At 39.8% G+C, this 17800-nt stretch overlaps 2 protein-coding genes across 11 annotated transcripts in view; both read right to left on the bottom strand.

Moving 5' to 3' along the window:
- The window catches only part of LOC124121459 (ubiquitin carboxyl-terminal hydrolase CYLD-like), a 45890-nt gene that overhangs the window by 24664 nt on the left and 3426 nt on the right, over positions 1 to 17800 (bottom strand). The window contains exons 4-6 of the mRNA XM_046484460.2: positions 13068 to 13370; positions 3519 to 3733; positions 353 to 503 (exon numbers count right to left, since the gene is read on the bottom strand). Of these exons, the coding sequence (XP_046340416.2) occupies positions 353 to 503; positions 3519 to 3733; positions 13068 to 13370 (669 nt within the window). The remainder of the gene's footprint in view (positions 1 to 352; positions 504 to 3518; positions 3734 to 13067; positions 13371 to 17800) is intronic.
- Positions 5451 to 13061, bottom strand: LOC124121460. 10 transcript variants are annotated; one of them, XM_048398807.1, is made up of 5 exons: positions 11866 to 13061; positions 11475 to 11577; positions 10357 to 10866; positions 7960 to 9632; positions 5451 to 7209 (listed from the first exon to the last, which is right to left on the bottom strand). In XM_048398807.1, exons 1-4 carry the CDS (start codon positions 11905 to 11907, stop codon positions 9319 to 9321), a joined length of 969 nt encoding a protein of 322 aa, XP_048254764.1. In that variant the 5' UTR covers positions 11908 to 13061; the 3' UTR covers positions 5451 to 7209; positions 7960 to 9318. The 10 variants fall into 10 exon arrangements, with proteins under 10 accessions (XP_048254764.1, XP_048254760.1, XP_048254759.1 ...); XM_048398803.1 differs by lacking the exon at positions 11866 to 13061 and adding exons at positions 7780 to 7959; positions 9821 to 10013 and having other exon boundaries at positions 5451 to 7719; positions 8703 to 9212; positions 10212 to 11665; XM_048398802.1 differs by lacking the exon at positions 11866 to 13061 and adding an exon at positions 7780 to 7959 and having other exon boundaries at positions 5451 to 7719; positions 8703 to 9212; positions 9821 to 11665.

The following is a 17800-nucleotide window of genomic DNA, read 5'->3' as shown; positions in this document are numbered from 1 at the left end:
TATTCTATGAATATTAGCTTCCGCAGTGATGCGGCCGTCAAACCAGCTGTTTCAATCAGTGGGGGTTTATTGTGATTTAATAGCCTCTGATTGACCAATCAGAATCAAGTAAATTCCAAATTCATGGTAGAATGGATAATGGCTGACCTTCACGACTAACTGCCATTGTACCAACATGGCAAGGAATGACACTGGTGGCGGCTAGTTTGCCCTTGCTTTCTGATACATCAAGGCCTACTACCCTCAACTGACTAAGGTAGCAGTAAGGGTTTAGATACTTTCTTGAGATAAATAGGTGTGCTAGTGTCACCTGTCCTTGTACGAGTGTTACCTGTATGATGACTTAACTTACACGTGCTATCTGTGCTCCTCCTGTTGGCTGCATGGAAGCGTTTGTCTTTATGGCATTTATACAACGGGACAAACAGTGCTCTCTTCGGTCCACAATGAAACAGACGGTGGCCCTTAAATGTCCCATCAGTGCCTGCCGAAGTCTCATCCTCCTGCAGAATCAAAGTACAGCATGTTAGACAGGCTGGAAGACAGGTCAGTGCTACAGAGTACCTACACATCACCACCAGTAGGGTTGGTTAACACAGCTTGGGCTGTTCTTTAACGAAAACTGTAAGAATTAAAAGAGTCATATGCCGTAACTGTGTAGATGAATTCATTATGACCAGCAATTAGAATATCCAACGAACAGCATCATTCATTCACGAAGGACAGATAATTTGTATTTCCGAGTTTTGAGTAGGCTTTTCTATATATTTCCCATTGTCATTTTAAGACAGAAAATAGCAAAGCTCACATACCCCCGTTATCCCCGCTGGTCAACAACAAATAGTAACTAGTTTGTTAATTAATGAAATATTACATATTTCTAACTGATTTTAACTTCAATGTTTTAAAAACTAAGATTGAGTTCCAGTGACATTTGACCCCCCCCCCCCAAATCTCCCATGTTACCAGTGTTCACTACGAGGAAGTACATCACCATGAACACCTTTGAATAAAGGATTGAGGAGTTACATAAGAAGAATTATCAAAAGGACCAAAAATTGTTGATATAAAAACACATAAAAAATGGAACAATATCATATAAGAAAATCAATAAATTAATAATTTCCATCTAGCCTTTACAGATATGGTAAGGAATTCATAAATTCAAACTATCACAAAGCACAGAAACTGTCATCTGTCATCAAAATTTCTAAAATCCATCATGTTTCCATGAAAACAGCAAAGAGAAAACTTTCAGAATCTTATAAAAGATAAAAAACAATCATAGTGGTTAATGTAGCAAGTTTGCTGAAGCTAGGATACATAATATTGTAAACATGGATCGTACAAAAACTCTACCCAAAATTTATGTTTCACCATGATTCCATGGAAACGGCAAAAATTAAAAACTTCAGAATCTTCAAACTAGCAAAAGGCACAAGTACTCATTGTGGTTAATGTGTGTAGAAAATTTGGTGAAGCTAGGGTGCATAGTTAAAAAGATATTGGCCGTACAAAACACCCACCCTAAAAGTTTTTCTTAATGTTTCCATGGAAACGGCAAAAATTAAAAACTTCAGAATCTTCAAACTAGCAAAAGGCAAAAGTACTCATTGTGGTAAATGTGTGTAGCAAGTTTGGTGAAGCTGGGTTCATGGTTAAAAAGTTATGGGCCGTACAAAAGCTCGGACGGAAGGACGGATGAACGGAACGCTATATACCCCTGATTTACTTCGTAAACGGGGGTATAATAAATACATATGAAATACCAACCCTACAGAAAAACTTCACTGAACTTCACCTATTGTTCTCATGAAGCACTGTCATCAGTTTGTTATGATTTTAACAATGCATCACTGTGGTGTCACATCACTTCAACTGTCCAATCAGTTAACTTCTTTGTCCAATCAGCATTGAGGACTAGCAAATACTAGGGGTGTTCATTAAAGATTTTCCCTAAACCACTTAGGGTTATCATATTTGGTTGAAATTTCACATGTGTAATGATACATGTATCTATGGGTTATGTCTGAATTTGCAGCACCGAACTATTAATCTTACAACTTTTACAGGTGTTATGATCAAGTAGGGTGTGACAATGGAGCCAGTAGAATATCGAGCAGTGATAAGGTTTTTATATTTGAAAGGTCGCACACCAAAAGAAACTTTCGATGAAATGAAAGCAACTTATGGGGAAGATGCCCCATCATATGACGTTGTTAAACACTGGCATCGCCAGTTCAAGTTTGGTCGGACATCTGTAGAAACAGCTGCCATTCCTGGTCGCTCCCATTCAGCCATTGATGAGGACACTATCCATCAAGTGGAGACCGCCATTTTGGCAGACCGACGTATAACCGTTCACCAGTTAGCACAAGATCTCAAGATCAGTGTAGGGTCTGTGGAAAAAATCATCCATGACAATTTGAACATGCATAAGGTGTCTGCACGATCGATTCCCAGGTTGCTCACACCTTTCCAAAAGCAGGAACGAGTCAATTGCTCAAAGGATCTTTTGGACATGTGCCAAAAAAAACAGGCAAACTTTTTTGACAGACTTATCACACAGGATGAAACATGGGGCTATCACTATGATCCTGAGACTAAAGTTTAGTCGATGCAATGGAAGCATGTCGAGTCACCACCCCCAGAGAAGGCACGTGTCCAACCCTCTGCAGGCAAGGTCATGCTCACAGTGTTTTGGGAGCAGCACGGAGTAGTGATGATGGATTTCTTGGCAAAGGGTACCACAATTACAGGAGCTTATTATGTTTCACTGCTGCGGAAATTGCGGGACGCTATCAAGCTTAAGAGGCGTGGCATGCTGACCAAGGGTGTCCGTCTCCTGCAAGACAATGGTCCAGTACACAACTCTCATGTTGCCCAGACAGAAGCGCGGTCCTGTGGCTATGAAATCCTTCCACATCCTCCTTACTCTCCTGACCTTGCACCATCTGACTTCCACCTCTTTCCAACCATGAAGTCATTTTTGAAGGGAAAACGTCCTGGTTTGAGACCCAAAATGAGGGCTTTTACAAGCAAGGTTTCCATAGTTGCATAAAACGATGGGAGAAGTGTGTAGCTCTTGGTGGTTACTATGTGGAGAAAGACTAATACCTATGCCAAGTTTCATTCCACAGTCCATGGGAAGTGGGTCAGGGGAAATCTTTAATGAACACCCCTCGTATCACAACATTATCCCACTTGTTTTGTCTACCTCTTAGGGGAGTATCAGTGTATGTCTACTGTACAACTGCAGGCTAAGCACTCACACATTACCCTTATTCCTGCATGGTCTCCCTGTGGTTCTGACACCCGCATCAAAACTCCTGGATCTCCTTGGACTTCGGTATCATTTCACAAAGAATGTAATTTTTTTTACCATGATTTAGAAGTATATTTTCTATACGTGAACAAGTCATATGTCCTCTGGGCATTGGGAGAACTCAAATTGCAGCCCTTTAGATTACTGATACAACAGCATGAGACAACACTTGGCATATCTATAGCCTACATACCATCTCCAGCCCTGCTATCTGTTTCCAGGGGTTGTCGGGGAGTGCGCCGACCCAACGGATGACTCCATATAGAGGCGGGTTGCCCAGCACCTCCACCATGGAGTCCACGCCCAGGTCTGGGTCTGGCGTCGGAGCAACCTTTCCGGTACTCTGGGAACTATTACCAACTGAAGTGTCCTGATGCTTATCATATTGGTTAATTTCACCTACATTTTCTGTAATGAAAAGAAACATGAACAGTACAACAAGTACAAAGAAAAGTATATTTTTATATTAAGGCCAAATTTCTTGGTCAATATCGATACAAAATTATTTTCAAGGTAAACTTGGGGTTAATTTCCAAGACAAAATGCTACAGAAAGTTCAAACTTGAAACAAAAAGATCAATCAAACAGCATTTCTATCTCTTTCACAAACTTAAATAGAATGTGTTTTCACTAAAAAACGGATGTCTCCCCTCACCCCACACTGGTTTTTATGATTTAGTTTAACTTGTTACCATAAATGTGTTTGCAAATCCGAAAAACAGTTATAGCAAAATAATACTAGTACAGATACTGATTAATGCATTTATCATCTACAGTTGATGCCATGATGACTCTTTATGATGTTTATGGCAGATAAAACAATTAAACTTAAATTTGAATTTAAAATAGCAAAAGGCACCAAACTGATAACCAATGCATATGTGAAATGTCTTAGAAAACTGTTGAAAGGTTATGGCCCGGAGATGAACCCTACCCTTGTTTGAGACTAAGTCGAAAATGTTTTCATGGACACATAAAACAATCTTAAAACCTTGCAAAATTCCAAAATAGCAAAAGGCACCAGTTAAGCTCATGAATAATGCATATGGCAAATTTCATTTAGGGCGTAATAACAGACTAACTTGTAATACAGAATTCTTGATTGAATAGGTCATGATTGAAAATTCAAATAGAGTGCAGGATATTATCTTCCCAAGGCAAGGCAGTTAACCGACTATAAAAGTCCAGTTTTCACCCTTGCTGAACAAGAATGAGAGAAAGATGGTGTAATGTGTTGCAATATCACAGCTCCCCGTATACCCAGGCTTCTGAGATCATGGCCTGCGAGAGTAAACATGGTAAACGTGTGAAGTCAGACATGTTTCTTGTTGTCTCTGTAATTAGTGTTTGGATAACACGGGATACTGAAACATAATGCGCAATCAGAAATGTTCACATACCTAACAAGTAGCAATAGCAATACACATGACAAACAAGAGAAGAGGAGAAAACATTGCTGTCACCACCACACAAGCCAAGCAGGGTCTCCATGGTCTGTGTCATTCAGTGTTAACTAACAGTCCCAGCTTGTACAACAGCAATACCAATATACAACAGTCACCACCACACAAGCCAAGCAGGGTCTCCATGGTCTGTGTCATTCAGTGTTAACTAACAGTCCCAGCTTGTACAACAGCAATACCAATATACAACAGTCACCACCACACAAGCCAAGCAGGGTCTCCATGGTCTGTGTCATTCAGTGTTAACTAACAGTCCCAGCTTGTACAACAGCAATACCAATATACAACAGTCACCACCACACAAGCCAAGCAGGGTCTCCATGGTCTGTGTCATTCAGTGTTAACTAACAGTCCCAGCTTGTACAACAGCAATACCAATAAACAACAGTAACTCCACTGATCTAAGCACCTGGCATGCTAGCTGACCAGTATTGTTTCAGTTTAGTACAACCAACAATGTTGTTCACATTGGTTATACTGGTCCCCTTCAACAACCACTCGTCAGATAGCAAACTTCAGTCAGCAGGATTCTCACAACAGGACAAAACACATAGTACAAACCCATAGTATCTACATGATCTAACACTGCACTTTGGGCTTCCATGATATGACATTCCATTATTTTGCTTCCTGATTGTTAAAAACAAACATCTCTGTGTTACCATAAATATTCAATGCAGTTCATGGGACAGAATCTCTCATTTCTTCCTGATAGCCCAACAGGTGAAGGGAGATAACTCCAATAAACCGGTAGAGGGGAATTCCCCAGGACATTACTTGTGACTAAATATAGAAAATTACAACCAGGAAAGACCAGTACAAAAACCCATTTTTAACACATTAATCAAATAAACGTTCCAAAATTTATTCAGTTTTTGTCCTTGGACATGTTGAAGAGCATAATATGGACTGTATTCCAGATTTCAGTGTTTTATTTTAGCAATCATGAAAGTTGCCACTTTTGTACTGATATTTTGGCAAGTTCATAGAACTTGGATTACGGAGAAAATGGGGAAATTTCCAAAATTAACTTGCTTTTCTTTGTTTCCTCTGACCCAACTTAAGAGCTCTTTACTGTTAGGGTCAAGTGTAAGTCTGCAAGCAGTATCAAGGCTTCATGTAAAAACAGGCATCAGAAGGAATACTATTTGTAACTATATTTGGTTATTGACTGTACTGTTTCTGAAAGATAACAATTAATTTGTTAACTGCAGCTTTAGCATGTTTAATGCCTATATTTTTTTATTTCTCTTCAGCTACAAATTTCTACAAAAAAGGTAAATGCTCTAAGTTATGAAAACATGTTGGTCTAATATTAAATGGGACAAATTCATAAAGGCACATGATCTAACAGTTAAAATTTTCTTTCTTGCCTATGTAAAAAAGGTTGTCAGTTATTTAACACAGGTCACCTACAGTTGACATTCTAAACAACAGAGCCTGCAAAGAAATGCAGGCAACTATGGGCTTGATAACAGAAAACTGATAGGTTGGACAATGAGGAAGTGAATTTCTTTTGACTGCTGACCCCAATCCTGTGGAGTTGAGAGTATTCATTCAATGCTCTAGCATTAACATTCTATTGTGACTCTCTTGTGAAAGGATATTTGCTGAGTTCAACACACAAGATTCGTCCTTTCACAGGCGCAGAGATTTTTATTTTTCTTTGAGAATGAAAATATACCTGTCTATTCTTTCTATTACCTGTTATACAGAGGTAGTTTACAAAGGGAGGATTTACTAAAACCTTATTTGGCTTTCCTTCTGTATTCATCCTCCAATCCATGCTACCTTCTGTCTTCACGCTCCAATCAATGCTACCTTCTGCATTCACCCTCCAATCCATGCTACCTTCTGTATTCAACCTCCAATCCATGCTACCTTCTGTATTCACCCTCCAATCCATGCTATCTTCTGTATTCACCCTCCAAACCATGCTACCTTCTGTATTCACCCTCCAATCCATGCTACCTTCTGTATTTACGCTCCAATCCATGCTATGTTCTGTATTCACCCTCCAATCTACGCTATCTTCTGTATTCACCCTCCAATCCATGCTACCTTCTGTATTTACGCTCCAATCCATGCTATGTTCTGTATTCACCCTCCAATCTACGCTATCTTCTGTATTCACCCTCCAATCCATGCTACCTTCTGTATTCACCCTCCAATCCATGCTACCTTCTGTATTCACCCTCCAATAGACGCTACCTTCTGTATTCACCCTCCAATCCATGCTACCTTCTGTATTCACCCTCCAATCCATGCTACCTTCTGCATTCACCCTCCAATCCATGCTACCTTCTATATTCACCCTCCAATAGACGCTACCTTCTGTATTCATCCTCCAATCCATGCTACCTTCTGCATTCACCCTCCAATCCATGCTACCTTCTGTATTCACCCTCCAATAGACGCTACCTTCTGTATTCACCCTCCAATCCATGCTACCTTCTGTATTCACCCTCCAATCCATGCTACCTTCTGTATTTACGCTCCAATCCATGCTATGTTCTGTATTCACCCTCCAATCTACGCTATCTTCTAAATCCACCTTCAAATCCATGCTACCTTCTGTATTCTTCCTCCAATCCATGCTACATTCTGTCTTCACGCTCCAATCCATGCTACCTTCTGTATTCGCCCTCCAATCCATGCTACCTTCTGTATTTACGCTCCAATCCATGCTACCTTCTGTATTCACCCTCCAATCCATGCTACCTTCTGTATTCAACCTCCAATCCATGCTACCTTCTGTATTCACCCTCCAATCGATGCTATCTTCTGTATTCACCCTCCAATCTACGCTATCTTCTAAATTCACCTTCCAATCCATGCTACCTTCTGTTTTCATCCTTCAATCCATGCTACCTTCTGTATTCACCCTCCAATAGACACTACCTTCTGTATTCATCCTCCAATCCATGCTACCTTCTGCATTCACCCTCGAATCCATGCTACCTTCTGTATTCACCCTCCATTAGACGCTACCTTCTGTATTCACCCTCCAATCCATGCTACCTTCTGTATTCACCCTCCAATCCATGCTACCTTCTGCATTCACCCTCCAATCCATGCTACCTTCTGTATTCACCCTCCAATAGATGCTACCTTCTGTATTCATCCTCCAATCCATGCTACCTTCTGTCTTCACGCTCAAATCCATGCTACCTTCTGTATTCACCCTCCAATCCATGCTACCTTCTGTATTTACGCTCCAATCCATGCTATCTTCTGTATTCACATTCGAATACACGCTACCTTCTGTATTTACCCTCCAATACACGCTACCTTCTGTATTCACCCTCCAATCCATGCTACACCCTCCAATCCATGCTACACCCTCCAATCCATGCTACACCCTCCAATCCATGCTACCTTCTGTATTCACCCTCCAAACCATGTTACCTTCTGTATTCACCCTCGAAACCATGTTAGCTTCTGTATTTACCCTCCAAACCATGTTACCTTCTGTATTCACCTTCCAAACCATGTTACCTTCTGTATTCACCCTCCAAACCATGTTACCTTCTGTATTTACCCTCCAAACCATGTTACCTTCTGTATTCACCTTCCAAACCATGTTACCTTCTGTATTCACCCTCCAAACCATGTTACCTTCTGTATTCACCCTCCAAACCATGCTACCTTCGTATTTACCCTCCAAACCATGTTACCTTCTGTATTCACCCTCCAAACCATGCTACCTTCTGTATATACCCTCCAATCCATGCTACCTTCTGTATTCACCCTCCAATACATGCTACACCCTCCAATCCATGCTACCTTCTGTATTCACCCTCCAATACATGCTACACCCTCCAATCCATGCTACCTTCTGTATTCACCCTCTAATACATGCTACACCCTCCAATCCATGCTACCTTCTGTATTTACCCTCCAATAGACGCTACCTTCTGTATTCACCCTCCAATCCATGCTACCTTCTGTATTCACCCTCCAATCCATGCTACCTTCTGCATTCACCCTCCAATCCATGCTACCTTCTATATTCACCCTCCAATAGACGCTACCTTCTGTATTCATCCTCCAATCCATGCTACCTTCTGTATTCACCCTCCAATAGACGCTACCTTCTGTATTCACCCTCCAATCCATGCTACCTTCTGTATTCACCCTCCAATCCATGCTACCTTCTGTATTTACGCTCCAATCCATGCTATGTTCTGTATTCACCCTCCAATCTACGCTATCTTCTAAATCCACCTTCAAATCCATGCTACCTTCTGTATTCTTCCTCCAATCCATGCTACATTCTGTCTTCACGCTCCAATCCATGCTACCTTCTGTATTCGCCCTCCAATCCATGCTACCTTCTGTATTTACGCTCCAATCCATGCTACCTTCTGTATTCACCCTCCAATCCATGCTACCTTCTGTATTCAACCTCCAATCCATGCTACCTTCTGTATTCACCCTCCAATCGATGCTATCTTCTGTATTCACCCTCCAATCTACGCTATCTTCTAAATTCACCCTCCAATCCATGCTACCTTCTGTTTTCATCCTTCAATCCATGCTACCTTCTGTATTCACCCTCCAATAGACACTACCTTCTGTATTCATCCTCCAATCCATGCTACCTTCTGCATTCACCCTCCAATCCATGCTACCTTCTGTATTCACCCTCCAATAGACGCTACCTTCTGTATTCACCCTCCAATCCATGCTACCTTCTGTATTCACCCTCCAATCCATGCTACCTTCTGCATTCACCCTCCAATCCATGCTACCTTCTGTATTCACCCTCCAATAGATGCTACCTTCTGTATTCATCCTCCAATCCATGCTACCTTCTGTCTTCACGCTCAAATCCATGCTACCTTCTGTATTCACCCTCCAATCCATGCTACCTTCTGTATTTACGCTCCAATCCATGCTATCTTCTGTATTCACATTCGAATACACGCTACCTTCTGTATTTACCCTCCAATACACGCTACCTTCTGTATTCACCCTCCAATCCATGCTACACCCTCCAATCCATGCTACACCCTCCAATCCATGCTACCTTCTGTATTCACCCTCCAAACCATGTTACCTTCTGTATTCACCCTCGAAACCATGTTAGCTTCTGTATTTACCCTCCAAACCATGTTACCTTCTGTATTCACCTTCCAAACCATGTTACCTTCTGTATTCACCCTCCAAACCATGTTACCTTCTGTATTTACCCTCCAAACCATGTTACCTTCTGTATTCACCTTCCAAACCATGTTACCTTCTGTATTCACCCTCCAAACCATGTTACCTTCTGTATTCACCCTCCAAACCATGCTACCTTCGTATTTACCCTCCAAACCATGTTACCTTCTGTATTCACCCTCCAAACCATGCTACCTTCTGTATATACCCTCCAATCCATGCTACCTTCTGTATTCACCCTCCAATACATGCTACACCCTCCAATCCATGCTACCTTCTGTATTCACCCTCCAATACATGCTACACCCTCCAATCCATGCTACCTTCTGTATTCACCCTCTAATACATGCTACACCCTCCAATCCATGCTACCTTCTGTATTTACCCTCCAATAGACGCTACCTTCTGTATTCACCCTCCAATCCATGCTACCTTCTGTATTCACCCTCCAATCCATGCTACCTTCTGCATTCACCCTCCAATCCATGCTACCTTCTATATTCACCCTCCAATAGACGCTACCTTCTGTATTCATCCTCCAATCCATGCTACCTTCTGTATTCACCCTCCAATAGACGCTACCTTCTGTATTCACCCTCCAATCCATGCTACCTTCTGTATTCACCCTCCAATCCATGCTACCTTCTGTATTTACGCTCCAATCCATGCTATGTTCTGTATTCACCCTCCAATCTACGCTATCTTCTAAATCCACCTTCAAATCCATGCTACCTTCTGTATTCTTCCTCCAATCCATGCTACATTCTGTCTTCACGCTCCAATCCATGCTACCTTCTGTATTCGCCCTCCAATCCATGCTACCTTCTGTATTTACGCTCCAATCCATGCTACCTTCTGTATTCACCCTCCAATCCATGCTACCTTCTGTATTCAACCTCCAATCCATGCTACCTTCTGTATTCACCCTCCAATCGATGCTATCTTCTGTATTCACCCTCCAATCTACGCTATCTTCTAAATTCACCCTCCAATCCATGCTACCTTCTGTTTTCATCCTTCAATCCATGCTACCTTCTGTATTCACCCTCCAATAGACACTACCTTCTGTATTCATCCTCCAATCCATGCTACCTTCTGCATTCACCCTCCAATCCATGCTACCTTCTGTATTCACCCTCCAATAGACGCTACCTTCTGTATTCACCCTCCAATCCATGCTACCTTCTGTATTCACCCTCCAATCCATGCTACCTTCTGCATTCACCCTCCAATCCATGCTACCTTCTGTATTCACCCTCCAATAGATGCTACCTTCTGTATTCATCCTCCAATCCATGCTACCTTCTGTCTTCACGCTCAAATCCATGCTACCTTCTGTATTCACCCTCCAATCCATGCTACCTTCTGTATTTACGCTCCAATCCATGCTATCTTCTGTATTCACATTCGAATACACGCTACCTTCTGTATTTACCCTCCAATACACGCTACCTTCTGTATTCACCCTCCAATCCATGCTACACCCTCCAATCCATGCTACACCCTCCAATCCATGCTACCTTCTGTATTCACCCTCCAAACCATGTTACCTTCTGTATTCACCCTCGAAACCATGTTAGCTTCTGTATTTACCCTCCAAACCATGTTACCTTCTGTATTCACCTTCCAAACCATGTTACCTTCTGTATTCACCCTCCAAACCATGTTACCTTCTGTATTTACCCTCCAAACCATGTTACCTTCTGTATTCAGCTTCCAAACCATGTTACCTTCTGTATTCACCCTCCAAACCATGTTACCTTCTGTATTCACCCTCCAAACCATGCTACCTTCGTATTTACCCTCCAAACCATGTTACCTTCTGTATTCACCCTCCAAACCATGCTACCTTCTGTATATACCCTCCAATCCATGCTACCTTCTGTATTCACCCTCCAATACATGCTACACCCTCCAATCCATGCTACCTTCTGTATTCACCCTCCAATACATGCTACACCCTCCAATCCATGCTACCTTCTGTATTCACCCTCTAATACATGCTACACCCTCCAATCCATGCTACCTTCTGTATTTACCCTCCAATACATGCTACCTTCTGTATTCACCCTCCAATACATGATACACCCTCAAATACATGCTACCTTCTGTATTTACCCTCCAATACATGCTACCTTCTGTATTTACCCTCCAATACATGCTACCTTCTGTATTCACCCTCCAATCCATGCTACACCCTCCAATACATGCTACCTTCTGTATATACCCTCAAATACATGCCACCTTCTGTAATCATCTTATCAGTTTGTTGCATTCTCTCTCCAATCATTATGATAATTATATTTGATTATACATAACGTATTGATTGAAATACTCAGTGATGGGTGAAATACATCTGACACTCATCAGGGCTCAAGAAAAGCAGCCTAATTGTGTAAAATGTGCAAACTAAATCCCCATTAACCAGATAATTCTGAGTTGCCTGCATACAAATATGCATGAAACATTTAAAACTTAACAGTATAACATCATTCTGCATAGTTACCCAATGTATCCATTTTTACTTGTGTGCATGTATTTCTTTACAGATGTTTATTTTTACTGATCGAGTGCAGGCATTCCACATACATGAACCCTACTGCAGTAAATAATGCATAAAAAAGACACTACCATCTCCTTTGTTATTAAGTAGACACATATATATTGTTCTGTGAATTGTATGCAACATGTTAAACACTTGGGGCAGCACACAACATACAAAATTAGAAATCACCGGAAACAGCATTTCAAGCAGAATCATTAAAAAATATGTCTACACTTCTCAAAAATACCCAATAGACAGGACTCAAGGGAGTAATAAACACTGAATACCCACAGAAAACTATCAATCCCTAATGTGAATGATAACAAGTGAGTATAATAGTCAATGGCTAAAGAAGATATCGGGAGCCATGACTCAGGTTGTGGAAAACATCAATATCACTGGAAATATAACGTGTGATGTTATTACAAGCGGATAGTATAAAAACCTATGTGGATGTCTAATTCTCCTCGGATATTTGGCGCGTTGTGAACTGAGACCTGGCAATAGGTTAATTGCAATTAAGAAAAATATGCTTAACTCAACATGTAAAGACTATTCTAATACGTACCTTTAGAATTATACAGAGGGTTCTTCCTTGACACCAGATCCCCTGATAATCCATATACCTTCATGTCACGCACTTTCTCCGCCATGCCAAAATCAAGGTTATTTCCCTGCACGTTATCCTTAAATTCTTCAGTGGTCTTCTTCCCGTGTTTGAGAACCTCAGAAAAATCCCGTTTACTTAAGGAGATGTCCTGTTCATTATCTGTGTTATAGTCCAGCAGTTTATGCCCTGATGAACCAGTATGTTGATGATCTAGGTGTACAACATTGATATGCTCATCTCTGTAATCGCCTTGAGTGAAACCTGATTACAAACAGAAAACATTTACAATATAAAATCTATTTTCATGAATAATGTCTATTTTCATAAATAATACCAAGTTTCATGAATAGTACCTAGATTCATGAATAATACCTTGTTTCATGAATAATACCTAGTTTCATGAATAATATCTATTTTCATAAATAATACATAGTTTTATAAATAATACCTTGTTTCATAGATAAAACCTAGTATCATAAATAATACCTTGTTTCATAAATAATATCTATTTTCAAAAATACATAGTTTCATAAATAATACCTAGTTTCATAAATAATATCTTTTTTCATAAATAATACCTATTTTCATAAAAAAAATATCTAGTTTCATAAATAATACCTTGTTTCATAAATAATATCTATTTTCAAAAATAATACATAGTTTCATAAATAATACTTTGTTTCATCAATAATACCTAGTCTCAAATAATACCTAGTTTCATAAATAATACCTAGTTTCATAAATAATACCTTGTTTCATAAATAATATCTATTTTCATGGATATTACCTATTTTCAAAGATAAAACTTTGGTTCATATATAATATCTATTTTCATAAATACCTAGTTTCACAAATAATATTTATTTTCATAAATAATACATTGTTTCATAAATAATACCTAGTTTCAAAAATAATATCTATTTTCATAGATAAAACCTAGTTTCATAAATAAACCTCGTTTCATATATAATATCTTTTTTCATAAATAATACCTTGTTTCATAAATAATACCTAGGTTCATAAATAATACCTAGTTTCCTGAATAATACCTAGTTTCATGAATGATATATATTTTCATGGATATTACCTATTTTCAAAGATAATACCTAGATTCATATATAATATCTATTTTCATATACATGATATATAATACCTTGTTTCATGAATAATACCTTGTTTCATAAATAATACCTCATTTCATAAATAATACCTAGGTTCATAGATAATACCTAGTTTCATAGATAAAACCAAGATATGTAATAGATATTAAAGAAATGAGTGAATGAGTTCTGTTTTAAGCTGTTTTTATCAATATTGCAGCCTGATCATGTCTGGGGTCACCACCAGAATTCTTCACTCACTGTATCGTCATCGGGGAATAGAAACCTGGCCTTAACAAGTGAATACCTTACCTACTGGGCCACCTTACCAGCCGTCCTCAGCAGTACAATTATTAAAAAGTCCATGTTACATGGGTTGATTGGATCTGCAGGAACTGCATATTAGTGAAAACTATTGTTGTTAACATTAAATCATGTCAAAGAGGTATATCAACAAAAATTGTGTCAACTGAGCAAATTGTTTTGCTGTGACAATCGAGTAAAATAAGCAAGGGTTTGTCGCCTTTCGAAAAAAGGCACCAGCCTTTAATACCACTCACACCCTAACCACCAGCCTGTTATACCACTCACACCCTAACCACCAGCCTGTTATACCACACACACCCTAACCACCAGCCTGTAATACTACTCACACCCTAACCACCAGCTTGTAATACCACTCACACCCTAACCACCAGCCTGGTATACCACACACACCCTAACCACCAGCCTGTAATACCAGACACATCCTAACCACCAGCCTGTAATACCACTCACATCCTAACCACCAGCCTGTAATACCAGACACATCCTAACCACCAGCCTGTAATACCACTCACATCCTAACCACCAGCCTGTTGTACCACTCACATCCTAACCACCAGCCTGTTATACCACTCACACCCTAACCACCAGCTTGTAATACCAGACACATCCTAACCACCAGCCTTTAATACCACTCACACCCTAACCACCAGCCTGTTATACCACTCACACCCTAACCACCAGCCTGTAATACCACTCACACCCTAACCACCAGCCTGTAATACCACTCACACCCTAACCACCAGCCTGTTATACCGCTCACACCCTAACCACCAGCCTTTATTACCACTCACACCCTAACCACCAGCTTGTAATACCACTCACACCCTAACCACCAGCTTGTAATACCACTCACACCCTAACCACCAGCCTTTATTACCACTCACACCCTAACCACCAGCTTGTAATACCACTCACACCCTAACCACCAGCCTGTAATACCACTCACACCCTAACCACCAGCCTGTTATACCGCTCACACCCTAACCACCAGCCTTTATTACCACTCACACCCTAACCACCAGCTTGTAATACCACTCACACCCTAACCACCAGCCTGTTACGCCACACACACCCTAACCACCAGCTTGTAATGCTACTCACACCCTAACCACCAGCCTGTTACGCCACACACACCCTAACCACCAGCCTGTAATACCACTCACACCCTAACCACCAGCCTGTAATACCATCCAAACTCTTATCATGTCTGGAATACCACCTTAAACATAAACACTAGTCTGGAATACGACCCAAACCAATCATTTGAGAGATATGTAGATAACCTTGAAATAATTATAATATTATGAAAACAATTTTTTCGCATCACAGACAAGTATCACTGACATTTGGTTTTAATATTGTGTTAATGGGAACATTTATTGAAGAGGAACTTTCTATATGACAAAACTAATTTCTTATTTTGACAAGGTTGCCGGAGGTGAGATAAATAGATAAATAATTATCACCAATGTATTGCCGTAAGAACATGTACAATTGTGATGCATAGACAGTTTGATCAATATTTATACATAAAAAAATAATAGAATTTGCAGGATAAAAAGTCCAGGTATTGCTAAGCAGACAAGGTGCATGTATCATATCAAATTGTGAAGGAGCTATGTGCCAATTGAATTTTAAAATGTAAATCTGGTGGACTTAGAAAGGCTGCTATATTTCTAAAGGCAGTGAAAATACCATTTGATGCTGGTGAGTTGATGCAGGATGCACATGTGTAAAGAGTACAGGACCACCGGGGATTGACTATTCTGGAATACCACTATTATGAATTGATGATTTTTGAGGAAGAAGTATAAGTGAACCCCTGCATACAATAGTGAATCAAATAATCAGGAATGATCCAAATCTTGGACGCATGGATTGCAAGTGATTGCAAAACACTGATTGGTTCGTTGTGTAGTTTATTTTCTCCAAATCACAATATCAAGTTGCAGTCTTGAAATAGCACTACAAGTGCTATGTCATACTGACATGTCAGAGACTCTGGAAATCCAAGTCACTCATAATGCATTACATTACACGCACCCCTAAAATTGAAAAGGTAAATATCTTACAATGTTAAAATTATATAATTCATGATAAATCAAGGTTACTCGACACACACCCACTTGCCATATGCTTGACATACATGGAATCCATACCATATTAAATATACAACACAGATCTCCCCACAACTAATGATGAATGATCATGTATATTAGCATTCCTCTTTACCGGTAATTACCAGTTTTTACCGGTAAAATTAGGCTTGGACTGGTAATTCATGTGACTGCCAGTCCCTGTGGACCGGCAAATACAGTACCTTATTAATCTTTGTTGCTGAACAAAACATTGGTGATATTCATATAAGTACATTTTTTTAACAAAGTCAGCTTGTCTGTTACCAAAAGGGTGTCCCCTTGTCTATTTCCATTTGTAGCGATTTCGTCTCAAATATTAAAAAAACGAGAGTAAATTGTGACTGAAGTTTGTGTGAATGACTGATAGATCTAACCAAGTTACCTCAGAGATGACATCTTTGCACTGAGTATGATGTTGAAAGAATTAAATCCAAATAATTTGCATACGTTTTTTTATTTGTTGAAAGTTGGGACTTGCAAATTAGGGGGGACTGGTAATTTTTAGAGTTACCAGTCCATAAGGACTGGCAGTTTCAACAGCCATCAGGAACACTGTATGTTCTGTACCATACTGGTGGTAATATTCAATCACCTTGGAGGCCTAGTCACCTGTGCTAATGAAGCCACGCCTCCTTATTAGCACTTTAAGATTCGTTTTGGGTTGTTACAAATACAGACCTCAAAATAAGTACTATTAATTAGGTGCAACAACACTATGTTTCATTTTCACACATTTTTTCTCAGCCATCACATTGTACATCACACTGGCGGCAAAATGATGTAAGAAAAATCTAGTACTGTGTCTTATGATACTTGCACTTTACGGATTTGCTACCAAAGCTTCATTTGGAGTCAACAACGCTAAAAGTTGCCGTCCAATCTAATTACACTGTTATTTTATGTCAAACTCAGTTTATCTCCTAAATTTCCTAACTTTGGAAAAAACGCAATTCTGATTTGTCAATCAGATGTTTGGAATCATTATAACAACCTCCAATTGAAGCAGATGATTTGAGTTGATTAATTATGTTCCTTGAATGGCTCCCATATTTCCAGTAGGGGTGTTTGCTTATGATGCAGTTGCACTACACACTTTTGATGCCTAGTCAATATATATGTGAGTTGT

This window comes from Haliotis rufescens, unplaced genomic scaffold (genome assembly GCF_023055435.1).
Source record: "Haliotis rufescens isolate VD_foot unplaced genomic scaffold, xgHalRufe1.0.p SCAF_19, whole genome shotgun sequence".
Lineage (NCBI taxonomy): Eukaryota > Metazoa > Mollusca > Gastropoda > Lepetellida > Haliotidae > Haliotis > Haliotis rufescens.
The sequence above is the reverse complement of the archived record's forward strand: the minus strand, read 5'-3'. Positions and strand labels throughout refer to the sequence as shown.

Bases quoted from the DNA above. Each gene is read 5' to 3' on its own strand.
- LOC124121460 (XM_048398799.1), bottom strand. From the start codon at position 8,431: ATGGTTTGGAGGGTGAATACAGAAGGTAACATGGTTTGGAGGGTGAAT. The intron at 7,540-8,166 runs GTAGCATGGATT...TGAATACAGAAG, and splicing joins TTGGAGGGTGAATACAGAAG to GTAGCATGGATTGGAGGTTG.